Raw genomic sequence first — 13587 nt, 5'->3', positions numbered from 1 at the left:
ATATATATTTTTTTTTTTAAATGATGTTGGCCGGAATGAAGTCACCCGCAGGCCGGAAGTGGCCTGGGGGGCCACCAGTTGAAAAGCCCTGGTTTATTGTCTTGCGAACAACTGGAAACATGTGACGGGGACATTGGAGTACTGCTCGTTTTAGGTTGTACATGTTCAGGAGTGGGGGTTTGACTCAGACTCTGCAGGCTGAAGGTTTTGTAGCAGGCCCTGTGATGTTATAGTTCAGCAGCAGATGGGCCTCACTGCCCCAATGAAGGCCCAACCTATCCACCCTGCTCTCATGGACCTGAGCACTTGTTTATCCTTCTCTTTCATCTCTTCTCGCTTCTCTAGTTCAGCTGACCTTTTACATGTCATGCGTCTTGTTTAACACCTGAACTCACAGACACAGTATCACACGTAGGCAACATATCTAGACCTATGCTGAGGCAGAGGATAATCCAGGGATGCACTGAGGCATGCTCATGCAAGTGTCTTAATCTGTGTACAGCAGGGTGCTGGGTAAGTAAGGGCACATGCTCTAATGTTAGGTCAAGTTCAAGGCTGAAACTTTACAGTGGTGCTTGAAAGTTTGTGAACTCTTTATAATTTTCTATATTTCTGCATAAGCATGACTGAAAACATCATCGGATTTTCACACAAGTCCTAAAAGTGATAAAGAGAACCCAGTCAAACAAATGAGACAAACATATTATAATTGGTCATTTATTTATTGAGGAAATTATCTAATATATATTTGTGAGTGGTAAAAGTATGTGAACCTCTAGGATCAGCAGTTAATTTGAAGATGAAATTAGAGTCAGGTGTTTTCAATCAGTGGACAGTGATCAGGTGTGAGTGGGCACCCTGTTTGATTTAAAGAACAGGGATCTAGTGTGTTTACTCTGGGTAATCCAGTTTCTTCCCACATTCCAAAAACATGCATGCTAGTCTGACTGGTAACTCTAAATTGTCCCTAGGTGGGACTAATGGTATGGTATGGTATATAGTTTATTCATTTAAAAAAAGTACAAAACAATTCCATAACAACATGGAATTCACAGAATAGGTGGGACTAAGAGAGTGAATGGCTGTTTTGTCTCATTTGTCTCTATGTGTCTCTTTGATGGACTGGAGACTTGTCCAGGGTGTCCCCTGCCTCTTACACAGTGATAGCTGGACATGGGCACTAGTGACCCCCATGACCCGAAAACGAAGAAGAGGGTAAAGATGATGGATGGATCTATCAAAGTCTGCTCTTCACAACATGTTTATCAGGCTCCTCTCTTGCAGAACCAACTTCCAGTTTCTGTCCATGAGACTGACACATTGTCCAGTTTTAAGACTGGGATTAAGACTTTCCTTTTTGATAAATCCTATAGTTAGTGTTGGCTTGGGTTTCCTGAGTTGAGTACTGGGTTCCCTTAGTTATGCTGCTATGTGCTTAGACTGCTGGAGGACAAACTGACCACATTTCTTCACTATACTACTGCCTTCACTTACTCTGCTCAACCTGTTTGTATTTGTAATTATTTTTTCTATCCTTAACATGTGTTTTTATATTTCAGGTGCACCTGGACCTATACCTGGACCTACCATTCTGTGTTCGTCTGTCTCTCCTTCCTGTCCTCTCAAACCAGCCGGTCAAAGCAGATGGCCGCTTGTCCTGAGTCTGGTTCTGCTGGAGGTTTCTTCCTTTTAAAAGGGAGTTTTTCCTTTCCACTGTTGCCACTGTGCTTGCTCAGGATGGGAGACCAACAAAGTGAATATTCAACTTGTCTGCTGCTTCCTTAGATAGAGAATTTTACTAAATGGCTTTTCTATGCATGTGAATGTTTCTGTGCAGTACCTTGAGACTAGTTGGTTCATTTTCATCTAAATCCCTCCTTGGTCTGCTGCCTTCTTATATCTCCTCCCACATGTCACTCCGTCAGTGCAGTTACAGCGTGCGCTCTCAGTCCATCATTACCTGTAGCGTTCCCTCAGTGCAGACTGAACTTGGCAAAAAGGCCTTCTCCTACTCAGCTCCTGCAATCGGGAACACCTTGCTATAGGAACTGAAGTTGTCCACCTTGGTTTCTTTAAGGGGTTTCAAACATTTGATAATGTCAATAGAAAAATCAAAGCAAATATGTTCTTGTTTTTAGTATTTCACCCTGTTTTACGGCACCCTGATTTATTGTTTTATACACCACTCTTATTTTAACTGCATTTTTACAGTAGTTTATTGTTATTGTTGTCTACTGTTTTGTTGTCTGTACTTTATATGTTCTGTCTGGAACAGATCCCACTTGCAAATTAATCCCCGTGGCTCAATGAGATGAGCCTGTACAAATAAAGGTTGAATGAAAAAAAAAAAATGTTGTGAATTGGCGCTATATAAATAAACTGAATTGAACTGATTTGAAGTGGATCATGGAATGAACAAACCAGATTTCTGAGGACCTCAGAAAAGGAGTTGTTGATGCTCATCCGGCTGGAAAAGGTTACAAAACCATCTCTAAAGTGTTTGGACTCCACCAATCCACAGTCAGACAGATTGTGTCCAAATGGAGTAAATTCAAGACCATTGTTACCCTCCCCAGGAGTGGTGGACCAACAAAGATCACTCCAAGAGCATGGCATGGAATAGTTGGCAAGGTCACAAAGGACCCCAGGGTAACTTCTAAGGAAATGAAGGCCTCTCTCACATTGGCTAATGTTGATGTTCATGAGTCCACCATCCGGAGAACTGAACAACAATGGTGTACATGGCAGGGTTGAAGGAGGAAGCCACTGCTCTAGAAAAAGAACATTGCTGCTCATCTGCAGTTTGTTAAAGATCACTTGGCCAAGTCTGAAGGCAGTTGGAAGAATGTTTTGTGGACGGATGAGACCAAAATATAACTTTCTGGTTTAAATGAAAAGTGTTCTGTTTGGAGAAAAGAAAACTCTGCATTCCTGCATAAGAACCTTATCCCATCTGTGAAACATGATGGTAGTAGTATCATGATTTGGGCCTGTTTTGCTGCATCTGTTCCAGGACGGCTTGTTGTCATTGATGGATCGATGAATTCTGAATGACATCAGAGAATTCTAAAGGAAAACGTCAGAACATCTGTTCATGAACTGAATCTCAAGAGAAGATGGGTCATGCAGCGAGACAATGACTCTAAGAATACAAGATGTTCTACCAAAGAATGGTTCAAGAAGAATAAAGTTCATGTTTTGGAATGGCCAAGTCAAATTCATGACCTTCATCCAATTCAATTCAATATGGAAGGACCTGAAGTGAGTATTTAATGTGAAGAAACCCTGAGTTCAAACAAAGCTGCTGAATGAAGATGGAGGCAGCTGTTTACAGTCAAAACAACTTTTAAAAATAGTTACTATTCCTCCTCCTTGACCAGACATCTGTCGGGAATTAAAATAGCAGCAACCCTGCCATAAAATGATGAGAATAGGAGCGGATTTGCCACGAAATATAGCAGAAATCAGCAACAAACTCAAAACTACGCTCGGCAGAATGCAGATCTTAAAGTCATCTACTTGGAAGCTGCAGCAGAGGCGTTCCAACGGACAGAAGAGGAAGAGCTGCTCCCGGCTTAAGAAGAGAGGGCGCTGGGCGGGGGTTATGGTGAGGCTACGAGCTAACGCTAAAGCCAGAAAACTCCCGATGCTGCCTCTCTTTCAGTCGAATGTCTGCTCGTTGGACAACAAGATGGATTTGCTTTGTCTGAGAGCGGGCGCCTGAGAAGAGATGATGAAGTGTGCAGTGCTTTGCTTCACAGAAATATGGATTACAAGTGAAACGCCGGACACAGTCTTCCAGCTGGATGATAGACTTTTTTTTCGAGCAGACCGCTGCAGCGAGCTAACAGGGAAATCACGGGGAGGCGTAGTGTGCATTTACGTGAGTAAAAGCTGGTGCATGAACTGTACTATGTTAAAAAGCTCATGCTTGAAGACTTTGGAGCAAATAACAATGAAATGTCGGCCACATTATCTACCCCACGAGTTCATAGTGACTTTCATTACGGTTGTTTACATTCCACCGAATGCTAATGCTAATGACGCCCTGCAGGAGTGCCACGATGTCTTAAGCTCACTGCAGAACAAACACCCCGAGGCTCTTTATGTGGCAACCGGAGACTTTAATCACGTTAATCTAAAGGACTGCCTTCCATGTTTTTACCAGCATGTGGGCATGCCAACATGTGGAAACAACAAGCTGGACCATGTTCACACGAATGTAAAAGATGCATACAAAGCTGAACCCCGCCCCCACCTAGGATTTTCTGATCACATCTCAATCTTAATGGTCCCTGCTTACCTCCCCCCCGCTAAGACGCTCCAGACCGGAACAAAAGAAAGTTAAATGTTAGATTAAGGACAGTGGTCCCATACTGAGATATCGTTTTGAACGAACAGACTGGCAGGCTTTCAGAGAAGCTGCTGAAAATGGAAGATCGCTTGATCTGGACCAATACACATCCTCAGTTCTGGGATACATTAGTACATGTATTGACACTGTCTTCACCATCAGATATGTTAAAAGCTACCCAAACAGAAAACCTTGGCTGAATGCAGAGGTGCACACCCTGCTGGAAACCAGGAACACTGCCTTCAGGTCTGGAAACTCACAGGAGCTGAGAAGGACAAGGAAAGAGCTGGTTTCTGGTATTAAAAGGGCCAAGGCCACATATGCACAGAGGATTGAGGGTCAATTCACCTCACAAGACCCTCGGAGCATGTGGAGGGACAATAAGTGTATAACAGATTATAAAGGTAGGAGTGAACAATGCTCCAAAAACCCATCTCTGCCTGATACCCTCAACAAGTTCTATGCACGCTTTGAAGACCCGAACAGACCACCCAGCACCAGACTCACTTCACCACCGGATGAAGAGCATCTCAGCATGACCTCAGCAGAAGTAAGGAGTACCTTCAGGATGATTAATCCGCACAAGGCAACTGGCCCAGATAACATCCCCAGAAAACTCTGCCGATCAACTCTGTGAGGTGCTGGCAGACATCTTTAACACCTCCCTTACCCTGGACTCAGTTCCCACCTGCCTGAAGACTGCCACCATCATCTCAGTCCCAAAAAGCTCTACAGTGACTGGTCTGAATGACTATCGACCAGTGGCCCTCACCCCGATAGTCGCTAAACGCTTTGAAAAACTGGTCATGACCCACATCAAAACAACCATCAACATCAACACCCCCTCCTCTTGTGCCGGCCCTCTTCCTGGTCGACAATCATGTGAAACATGTCAAACTATAATCAGTTTTGTTGTGTGTTTCCTGGACTGATGAAGCCTTACGGATGGAAGGTGAAACGTTTCAGCAAAAAAAGAAACTGTCCAGATGACCTGACTGAAAATTGTTGGATTGTATACCTGGATTTTTGAGCATGGACATTTTTTTTGGTTTTGAACCAGTTTAACATGACTATTGACAAGGAAAAGGGCCGGCACAAGAGGAAAGGGCGTGCCGAAGAGACCATCTTAGCACCAACATAACTGGTTTGTTCCACTTTGCAGTAAGCTGTTTGGGGGAAGAATCAGTTTTGTGTTTCCTTGACTGAAGAAGCCTTCCGAAAGGAAGGTGAAACGTTTCAGCAAAAAAAGAAACTGTCCAGATGACCTGACTGAAAATTGTTGCAAAAAGAATAACCTTCACATCAATGTGAAGAAGACAAAGAGATGGTTGTGGACTTCAGAAGGAACAAACACACCTTCACCCCACTGAACATAAGAGGATCTGTGGTAGAAGTGGTCTCCAGCTACAAGTACTTGGGTGTACACAAGAATGACAACCTCAGCTGGAGCAACAACACCACCAGCCTGATGAAGAAAGCTCATCAGAGACTCTACTTCTTCAGGCAACTGAGACGAGCTGGTCTGGAAGCTCAGTCCTCACCTCCTTCTACAGGTGTGCAGTGGAGAGCATCCTGTGCTCCAGCATCAACATGTGGCATGGAGGCTGCACAGCTGCAGAAAGAAAAGCTTTGCAGAGAGTGGTGAAGGCTGCACAGAAGATGTTGGAGTCAGTCTCCCCACCATCACAGACATCTACACCTCCAGATGCAGGAAGAGGGCCACCTGCATCATGAAGGACCCCACTCACCCAGCACACACACTTTTTGCCCCACTCCCCTCAGGAAGGAGGTTGAGGAGCATTAAGTGTAGAACCACTAGACTGAGGAACAGCTTCTACCCTGTGGTTGTTAGACTCATGAATCTCTAACCAGAATAATCACTGTGAAAAAAATCACATCATGTTGCTGCTGATCTCATGCTGCTGATCTGTTTCATGTTGCTGCTGATCTGTTTCATGTTGATGTGTTCATGCGTGCTCATCTGGTCACACAGACTCATGTTCGAGCTGATGTTCGTTGTAGTGTTTTTATGCTATTAGTGCTTAGTGTAATGTATAATAGTTTATGTTTTTCTTAGTTCCTATCTTAGATGTCATCATTGTTTTTCTTTTACATTTTTATTGTTGGATGTAACTGGGACCCTGTGTACATAATTTCGTCCCACCACATGTACCATATAAAATGTCACTCTCAAAAATTGGGTTCCCACATTAAAATCTAAAATGGCCACCCCCCCGTGTGTGTGTGTGTGTGTGGGGGGGGGAGTGTAAACCGACCACCCCATCATTTGAGGAATGTATGCGTTCTAATTTTTATATTGCTTTAATAAATTCCTCCAATGATTGGGAGAAAACTATTAAAGCAATATAAAGATTGGAAAATTTGGGTAGCACTCATCACGATCCATTACTCTGCGATGCCTCAGACAAGCAAAATAAAAACTTCCTCTGTTCTTCTCCACAGTGTAGTCCTTCCCACTTGAATATTTTGCTCCATAAACATTAAGGTTTACTTACATTCTCTGTTCAAATCTAGTCCACAAAAACATTCATCTCCAAAACTACAAATATTCATTATTTAAATCCCTCAGGGAGAGGGACATCGGCATACTGCTTGTTGTTTTTAGCAAACTCACTTCAAAATGTTCAAACTGTTCCTTCACTTTTATTGTAAACAAATTTGAGAAAAAAAGTAAGAACATATGTGTGTGTGCGTACATACGTGTGCGCTTGTTTGTGTGTGTGTGTAATTGTAACAGAATGACTGAGTTAGTCTGAGAGTTAATTTAATGAGCGGACAGCTCAGGCAGCTGTGGGAAACCAGGTTTCTGTTCTACAGAGTGTGTCTGCGTCTGCAGCTTGTTGGGACGTTCAGCTGAAGGTGAAGTGTCGGCTTTTCTCTGCGAGTTGGCCTTCGGTTGTTAGGGTTGCCATGGCGATGAGGGGAGGCTTGCTTTGGCGGCCTATAATTTCTGGAGGGTCTGTATGGAAGTGGCATGTCCTTTTCAGCTGCTGCGATGTTAGGCTGCTGATTTATGTGTATTTGTTGCGACTCCTTCTCCTCCCCTTTTCAATCAAACAGGAAACTGAAATTTGGTTGGAAACATCTAAGTTGAATTTCCCAGTTCATGTTTAAAGAATGAAGAAGACCAAGAACTGATTTGAGGAATGCATGTCACCCACTACTTTATTTCTTTATCCCCTCCACCATCTTGAGCCTGGTTGAGTCTGTTAGAGGAAAACACTCTTACTCTTACTGATGTCTACTCAAATGAACCACACTCACACACGACAGGTGAAGATTTATCTCTGGCACAATTTTATGCATGGTCAGATATCGGAACAGGTCACATCAGTATACATTAAATGTATGCACATGAAGCTTGGTCAAGAGAATCTGTAGTGTGCTGCATTGTCCGCTCACTTTTTGTATCCCTGTCAGCTTGACATGGTTTCAGTGAGTAACCTCGAAGCCAGCTGTAGTCACACATGACACTCCTGGCCTTCATAGATATGGTCCACGGGCATCTCTTCAGGATAAGGTATGGTACATGTCTCTCTTGTAAATAAGTCCCCGATATTCAGTGAGACTAACCTGTATAATTAAAGGTTGAATGAATGGTATTTTCAATTAAATTCAATTCAGTTTATTTATATAGCGCCAAATAACAACAAAGTTGTCTCAGGGCACTTTACAAAAACATTCACATACATAAAAGCCAATTAGTAAAGTTCTCTATCTAAGGAATCCAGCAGACAAGTTGAATCTTGGCTTCTTTGCAGTCTCCTATGGTACGGTATAAGGTATATGGTATGGTATATGGTATGGTACGGTATAAGATATGGTATGGTATGGTATATGGTATGGTACGGTATAAGATATGGTATGGTATGGTATAAGGCATGGTATGGTACAATGTAAGGTATGGTTTGGTATAAGGTACAAGATACGGTATAAAATATAAGATATAAGGTATGGTATGGTATGGTATAAGGCATGGTATGGTACAATGTAAGGTATGGTTTGGTATAAGGTACAAGATACGGTATAAAATATAAGATATAAGGTATGGTATGATATGGTATAAGACATGGTATGATATGGTATAAGACATGGTATGATGTGGTATAAGACATGGTATGGTATGGTATGGTATGGTATAGGGAGTGTTGGTGCGGAGGTTAGAGAAGGTGGGCCTGTGATCAGAAGATCACCAGTTCAACTCCCAGTACCGACAACATCAAAATGTGGGTGAGATAGGTGAAGCACCTACAACTGCCTCCACCCTCATTTGCCCTCCTCTGGGCCCTTGAGCAAGGTCCTTAACCCCCACTATCTTCTCCCCCGGGCACCCTAGACAGCAGTGCTTTACTCCACAAAGAGGGCTGTGGTAGCCCAGTGGTCTGTGGTTGTGTCAGGAAGGGCATCTGGGGTAAAAATAATTGCCGTCTTCATGCAACTTAGTTTGCTGTGGTGACCTCTGAAGAAAGGAGTATCCAAAATAAAAAAATAAAAATGGTATGGTATAAGGTATGATATGGTATAAAGTATGGTATAAGAGAGTGTTTTGGGAGATGATTTGTTTGTTTGTTTTAAGGGAAAGAATGTTAATAATAATACATCCATAACTCTATAGCCTCTGACCAAAATTATCTGACAGACACCAACAGTCACCGCTAAAGATTTCAGCAAAATGTTGCGCAACAAGTACAATTTGTAGTGTGAGCTCTGAATGTCTCTGTAATTACCACACCAATATTTAGCAAAATATTAGCAAAGCTGATTAAACTAAAGCCATTTTCTGTCTATAATCTGTCCAAGCTCCAAATATCCAGACGGGATAAGTCTCACATACTAGACACTAGATTTTAGCCTAATATCTGTAAAATTAGCTGAAATATTTTTGTGTGGATGTTTCTAAATCATCCTCACTGCTCAGATACGATTTTCTTTCTACGTTTTTCCTCATGCAACTCGTTCAGCAATTTTTCTTCTATTTCAGCAATTCAAATATCAAAACATTCACCTCATTCAGGACATTCCTTCTCTGACTTTTAGTGTTTGTGCAACTTTGTGAAATGCACTGCCTGGCAAAAAAAAAAAAGGTCATACACTAATATTTTGTTGGACCTCCCTTATCTTTGATTACATCATGCATTCTCTGTGTCATTGTTTCTAGAAGCTTCTTCAATGTCACAAGATCTGTTTAATTCAGTGTTGCATTAATGTTTCACCAAGATCTTGTATTGATGACTAGACACTATGATGGTGCATCACTTCACCTGCCTCTCTTCTGACCCTGATGCACCATCACTCTGGAACAGGGTCAGTCTGGACTCATCAGATCACATGACCTTCTTCCATTGCTCCAGAGTCCGATCTTTATGCTCCCTAGCAAACTGAAGCCTTTTTGTCCAGTTAGCCTCACTGGTTAGTGGTTTTCTTAAGGCTACACAGCTGTTCAGTCCCAATCCCTTGAGTTCCCTTTGCATTGTGCATGTGGAAATGTTCTTACTTTCACTTTTAAGCTTAGCCCTGAGTGCTACTGTTGTTTTTCTTCGATTTTATTTCACCAAACGTTTAAGTGATCGCCGATCACGATCATTCAGGATTTTTTTACGGCCACATTTCTTCTGTGAATACGATGAGTCCCCACTATCCTTCCAGTTTTGAATAATGTATTGGACAGTTCTTAATCCAATTTTAGTAGTTTCTGCAACCTCCTTAGATGTTTTCTCTGCTTGATGCCAATGATTTGACCCTTCTCAAACAGACTGACATCTTTTCCACGACCACATGATGTGTCTTTAGACACGGTTGTTGAAGAAATGAGAAGCAACTCATTGCACAGTTGGGGTTAAATAACTTGTTGCGGCTGAAAGATAATCGCCCATGCAGTAATTATCCAATTGGAAGCTCGTACCTATTTCCATCCATCCATTATCTTTTACCCACTTCTTCCATTTTGGGTCACGGGGGTCGCCGGTGCCCATGTTCAGCAATCACTTTGCGAGGGGCGGGGTACACCCTGGACAGGTCGCAAGTCTCTCTCTCTCTCTCTCGCTTTTTTGCACCTACATGACCCATGCTACAGGTATGACCGCAACACACTTTTGGAGTTTTGTGTGTCGCTGCATTGCCATTGCTCCATCGTGGTTCAGTTCTCGGCCCCCTTCCAGCCTCGGGTTCAGGCTCCGGCCTCTTGGAGGCTGTCACCATGACCTTCATCTGCCTGCATAGACCGAACTCTACGCAACAGTTCGGTTCTGCAGGGATACCTTGGATGTTCTCTGTCTACCAGATCAGGTTCTGGAGGGCAGTCTGGGAGGGCAGCTATTGTGGTTTTTAAATATAATGAAACAGCTAGCGGGACCTGCTAACAAGAAATACTAACGCTGTTAACAAACCCTGCTAACGCTGCTAACAGAACCACTCTGTTAACAGAACCACTCTGTTAACAGTACCATGCTGCTAACAGGACCACTGCTAACAGTCCCTTAACAAAAGTAGTACATTTGAAGTTCATTTTTGCAAGTATACTTTAAGTTAAGTATAAGTGTAAGTATACTACACCTATACTTGTAGTGTACTAGAAGTATACTGCTTTAATACTTGTTTGGACTAAACTGGGACATTTTTATACTATTTTTAAGTATATCAAATAAAGTTTATAAAAAGTAAACTTCAAGTACACTTCCTCATTTTTAGTGTAAAATAAGTATACTTGTAGTACACTTAAATAAAATACTTTTTCACTCTGCTAACAGGACCATGCTGCTGTAGATAGATTTCTTTTTCACTTTTGGTGCCTTGTTTTTGTATTTTGTTGCATGCTTTGGTATTTCTTGTTGGTTTCTTTTGGCAAGTTGTGATGTCCTGAGCATTTTGTTGCGTTATTGACTTTGTGTTGACTTTGTGTTGATCTGCATATAACAAATAAACAAACCTAAATGAGCATCTGTGCCACATTTTCACAGGAAATGTATTTATGTTGTGCTTTTTGAGGTCACTTGGCTGCAGCAGTCACCTTAAATTGGGTTAACTTTTAAAGGTCACAAGGTATAATCCAACTTTTCATTTCAAATTTTAATAAAATTCATGTAATGGTTCACAAGATATTTTGCTAACGGTCAGACTGACACAAGCACAGGTTGAAAACATTATAGGCCAAAAAACAAACAAACAAACAACAACAAAAAAAAAACTAAACAAATTAAAGTTGACTCTTTTGTTTGAGCAGCTTTGTTGTTTGTTCGTTCTTCTTTTTGTCCTCCCCCCAGTCAGTCCATCCCTCCCACAGCACCAGAGTCCAATCACAAGTCAGCCCTTCTCCCCGTCCCTTCACGCTCAGCCCGTTGTTTTCACTAGTTTTTCTTTTTTCTGCTCCCCCTCACGGAGCAACTGGAGGCTGGAGCAGATGCAGAGACATTAGTGAGCAGCAGACAGAGGACACCATGCAGAGAGGGAAGCTGCACCACTTCGATTCTTGATGAGCCTGATCCCTGAACACCACAAACTCTGTCTGTGCCTGATTCTCAGCAGGACCAAGGAATCAGACAGGAGAGACCCTGAAGAGGAGACGACCAGATCCTGACGGGCACAAAACCTCAGCTCAGGACAAACCGGGACAAACAAACAAACAAACAAACAAACAAAGAAGAGTCAAAGATAAGGAGGAGGAGAGCTCTACAGATGTGAGTGAATGCAGAGAGGCGAGAGATGCTCATAGGGGCCTGACGGTAAAATATAAAGTGCAACAAAAACTGAGCGAAAGGACAACCTGCCAGAGCCACTCAACTAAAAGCTGTTGCAAGAAAGAATCAGATCAGACCAGAGGAACAAAGTCAGGATGGCCAACTCAGGTCTCCAGCTGCTGGGGTATTTTCTGGCATTGGGCGGCTGGATCGGTGTCATCTCCACCACCGCCCTGCCCCAGTGGAAGCAGTCATCCTACGCTGGAGATGCTATCATCACCGCTGTGGGTCTGTACGAGGGGCTGTGGATGAGCTGTGCCTCTCAGAGTACCGGACAGGTGCAATGCAAGATCTTTGACTCCATGCTTTCATTGGACAGTGAGTATGACCAAGAAACACCTCTCAACAAATGTCACGTCTTTGCTTCTCTTTGAGTTGATCATTCCTGTTGAGCAGCTTCCAGAGCTGCTGTGAAACCGTTCTGTCATAAAACTAAACTCAACATGTTCCTTCAGATGTGTTCTTCTCTGCTCATTAACTGCCTCGTCCTCCCAAATATTTCCTTAATATCTACACAACAATTACAGCACAACACTTGTTCATTCATAGTCCTCTGAAAGCATTCATCACCCTCCCTGGTGATAAACTCTGTCTCATGATGTAGACGTTCCCAAACAGTAAATCTCATTTTAAATGTGCGTTTAATAAAGTTCTGTTGGCGTAATGAGTAGATAGAAGTGGGAGAGGGTGAGGAATGTGGGCTTCCAGCATAAATCAGCTCCAGATATGAGCCTCTTGTCATCTCTAATATAAAACCAAGGATCCAGCGACTCGTTGGCAATGGCGAACAGATTATTAGAGTCCACTCATTTACTGTAAATCATTCATTCGCAGAGTTTAATGAAGGCCTGTGAGGGTGGAGGAGACGAGGAGGGTGGGGGCTCAAGCAGAAAGCTTTTTTACCAAACAAAGAGTTTTCTTTGTGGTCACAGTCATTTAATTCAGTTTTTCGTTATATGGTGCTGGTTCACATCTACAGATGTCCCAGTACACTACACAACAACAAGTCCAAATCTAGCGAACAACACACCCACACTCAAACTTAATTACGATCAAATCAACCCGATTATAAAACGACACGTTCTCACACACAACATTTAGAGTTCAAGCTGTTTATCTGAGGAAGCCAGCAGATTGCAACAAAACTTCTTTTAGTAAAACAACCCATCATGAGTGGCACGTTGACAACACTGGAAACAAACGACTCCCTTTTAACAGGAAGAAATCTTGATCAGAACCAGACCAGAACCAGGCCCAGGATGGGCGGCAAACTGCCCCAACTGGCTGGAGTTAGAGAGGACAGGAAAGATACAGAGACAGACACAGAAGGACTGGTTCTGATGTAGTTCCTATGGTTCTGATGTAGTTCCTATGGTTCTGATGTAGTTCCTATGGTTCTAATGTAGTTCCTATGGTTCTGATGTAGTTCCTATGGTTCTAATGTAGTTCCTATGGTTCTGATGTAGTTCCTATGGTTCT

At 42.6% G+C, this 13587-nt stretch overlaps 2 protein-coding genes across 2 annotated transcripts in view; one reads left to right on the top strand and one right to left on the bottom strand.

Moving 5' to 3' along the window:
- c7h1orf50 (chromosome 7 C1orf50 homolog) overlaps positions 1 to 13587 on the bottom strand; it is a 388096-nt gene that overhangs the window by 78874 nt on the left and 295635 nt on the right. The window lies entirely within an intron of this gene.
- The window catches only part of cldn19 (claudin 19), a 17678-nt gene continuing 15833 nt past the window's right edge, over positions 11743 to 13587 (top strand). Inside the window, exon 1 of the mRNA XM_037678555.1 lies at positions 11743 to 12426. Within this exon, the coding sequence (XP_037534483.1) occupies positions 12204 to 12426 (223 nt within the window). The 5' untranslated portion in view covers positions 11743 to 12203. The remainder of the gene's footprint in view (positions 12427 to 13587) is intronic.

Source organism: Nematolebias whitei, chromosome 7 (assembly GCF_014905685.2).
Source record: "Nematolebias whitei isolate Nwh7 chromosome 7, NemWhi1, whole genome shotgun sequence".
NCBI lineage: Eukaryota > Metazoa > Chordata > Actinopteri > Cyprinodontiformes > Rivulidae > Nematolebias > Nematolebias whitei.
This window is presented reverse-complemented; position numbering and strand designations above follow the sequence as displayed.